The sequence below is a fragment of the Aegilops tauschii genome, chromosome 7 (genome assembly GCF_002575655.3).
Source record: "Aegilops tauschii subsp. strangulata cultivar AL8/78 chromosome 7, Aet v6.0, whole genome shotgun sequence".
In the NCBI taxonomy this organism is placed as follows: domain Eukaryota; kingdom Viridiplantae; phylum Streptophyta; class Magnoliopsida; order Poales; family Poaceae; genus Aegilops; species Aegilops tauschii.
This window is the reverse complement of record NC_053041.3, coordinates 643,438,643-643,441,411: the sequence shown is the minus strand read 5'-3', so window position 1 is coordinate 643,441,411 and position 2,769 is coordinate 643,438,643. Positions and strand designations below refer to the sequence as shown.

The following is a 2,769-nucleotide window of genomic DNA, read 5'->3' as shown; positions in this document are numbered from 1 at the left end:
GCTAGACATCACGTCCACATCAGCAATCAAACTTGAACGGCAATCGGTTGGTTGCTTTGGAATACAAAGCGGGGGAAACCCTTTTTCTCAGGATGAGCTATCCTTCCACTTTAGTTTTCCTTCGAATGATCTCCATCAGTCGAGTTGCTATCATGTTGTGCTGCAATGAATGGGCGAATCGATTCTGATGGAGACTAAAAATTTTATTGACTATACCAGGTGCAGCACCCAAAAAACAATGAAAAAGGCAATGGATTCCACCCAGCAAATATTCATAGTGTCCAAATGAAATTGAAGTTCTGTTTCATTAAATAGAGATGCTCAGTTCTTTGTTCAAGGTTGAAGAAGACAAAGACGTGGCAAGAGGTGAATATCGCAGAAGGTAGAGAAATACACGGAGTATTTTCGCAAGAGGTGAATATCGCAGAAATATCGCAGAGGTGAATATCGCAAAGAGGAGAGAGAGAGAGAGAGCGAGAGAGAGCGAGAGAGAGAGAGAGAGCACAAGAACAATACTACAAACCTGATTAATTACAAACTAAGGTAAAAACGTGTCATCGTCACCACCGGTCGGCGCCGCCAGCTCGCCGCACCTCTCGCACCTATTGTTTGCCGCCACCACGACCACCACCGTGGTCGTCACCAGCGGCTGCACGGGCGTTGCAACGATGGGAGCACGGCACGAGGGGCATGTGGCACAGGTCCGGAGCCAGGCGTCGACGCATGCGACATGGAAGCGGTGGCCGCACCGTGGGAGCACGCGCAGGGCCTCCCCCTCCGTGTACTCCGCCAGGCAGATCGCACACTCTAACGACGAGCATGTCGCCGGCGTCGGAGAAGGCCCGTTGGCGACGAAGGAGACGGTTGGGAGCGCGTGGATGACTTTCTTCTTGAGGCCCTTCGGTGGAGGAGGAGCGTGATCGAATGATGAGGCCGAGCGGCGGCGTCGGCACGTGCACCGGGAGATGAGGGCGAGGCCGAGGACGCAGACGAGCGCACATAGCAACGACGCTAGGATGAGCACCATGTCCGAGTTGACCGCCATCGGAGGCGCCGTCTGCTGCTGCTCAGGGGCCTTCATACTCGCCGGCGACGACGACGGCTCGCCCGGGCCACTGTTCGCGAGGGCCGCGCGGTGCAGGAGGTTCGCCGGAGCGCGCATGATGTGTGAACTCTGGACTATTTATCTAGCTTATCTTTGACTCTGAGCGTGCGTGTGTGCGATGCTCTGCTCTGCTCTGCGTGGGTTTTTATAGCGTGCAGGCGGTCATCCGGTCATGGAAGTGACCATGGTGGTGGAAGGGAGAGCCGGCCGACGGACAGGTAACGCCGGGGCCCACGGGTTAGTGGCCGGCGCCGATATGGCTCGTGCATGCCACTTTGGGGTGTTTCCTCCTGCACGCGTGGCTCCTTTTGGCTTAGTACCAGTACTACGTGGATTCGTGGAAATTAAGCAAAGCACTTGAAACACTAGTAGCGACACTGTAGTGATCAATGGTAGAATTATCAGCTAAACGTCTGCTTTCCAAGAGACCAACCATGTGTGTGTGTGTGTGTGAAAAGATGAGACACGCTTTACTTCTTTTGACATCTGCTTTGTTACCAAAGAAGAGGAAAACTTGCGGTGCTAATTCATTTCTTGTGGTAAAGTGGATCGGCGAAAGGGATTCGAAGCACCGCTTTTTTGAATAAAATATGCATAACATATCTCAAAATAATGCATAAAAGAATACCAACAATATGGTATATCATGGATATTTATAATAATGTATACTCTTGTACATAGGTTTTGGATGCCAATATAGAACTGATGTTCGACCTGGGAGGAACCCGCAGCGAACGAATCGTCCGATTTAGGATGTTTGATCAATAGAACGTTCGTTCACTGGACCAACCCTCCAGCGCATCACACGGCCGATAGGCCACTTACTATGCTAGAATTCCCCCAGGTAATTCTTTGTGCCAAAAAGGAAAATACAGTCCCCAAAATACAGAATGTAAAAAAAAGAACAAATACGCTTGTCTAAAGCCAGGTTTTTTTACCAGGACATATATCATGAATTTGCCATTTGAATATAGAAAAGAAGACAGTTCAAAAATTCTTTAATTTCCATGATATCATGAAAAACAAAAATAAATCACATAAATGGACATATATAATTGAACAAAAATATTTCCTGCAACATTTGCCATTGGACATGTATAGCTTGTCTTTTAAGAAGGCGATATCAATGGATCATTTTTTTCTTCAGTTTGCCATCTTTCAACTACACAAATTTACATACATTTTCCTTAAATGCAACCAGAAAAGTAAAGCATAGTGAAATTACCATGACACGATTAGAAAAACTCCGTGGTATGCTCGACGAATTTGCTGTAGAATATAAAATAAATTTGCTAAGGTAAAATGCAGAAAAAACAACATACACATGTAAAGTGGCGATGGTATTAAACGAGAAAACATTCGGAGTTCAAAGCTTTTGCCATGGTCCAGGGCAACTTGGATGGAAAATGTACTATAAACCATGATCCATAAACTAAGTTTTTCATGATTCACACTCTGAATTTGCCATGATACGTAAACTACATTTGACAAGCTCCATGGAATAGAAAATTTGCAAACAAGTCTGCTATGGTCCATATAGTAAAATTATCATGATCCATAAACTACATTGGTCGTGCTCCATAACTGAAATTGCCGTGGTCCCATAAAAAGTAGTTTCTTCCATGTTGCACCGAAATAAATTTGCCATGACCCATAAACTACAT

The 2,769-nt window shown here is 46.2% G+C and overlaps 1 protein-coding gene across 1 annotated transcript; it reads right to left on the bottom strand.

Annotated features, from left to right (window-relative positions):
- Positions 1–284: 284 nt before the first annotated feature.
- LOC109749932 (RING-H2 finger protein ATL8) lies at positions 285–1,239 on the bottom strand. Its single transcript, XM_020308871.4, has one exon. The coding sequence runs from the start codon at positions 1,160–1,162 to the stop codon at positions 539–541; it is 624 nt and encodes a 207-aa protein (XP_020164460.1). The 5' UTR covers positions 1,163–1,239; the 3' UTR covers positions 285–538.
- Between the last annotated feature and the right edge of the window lie 1,530 nt (positions 1,240–2,769).

Excerpts from the sequence above, each read along its gene's own strand:
- LOC109749932 (XM_020308871.4), bottom strand. The coding sequence starts at position 1,162 with ATGCGCGCTCCGGCGAACCTCCTGCACCGCGCGGCCCTCGCGAACAGT.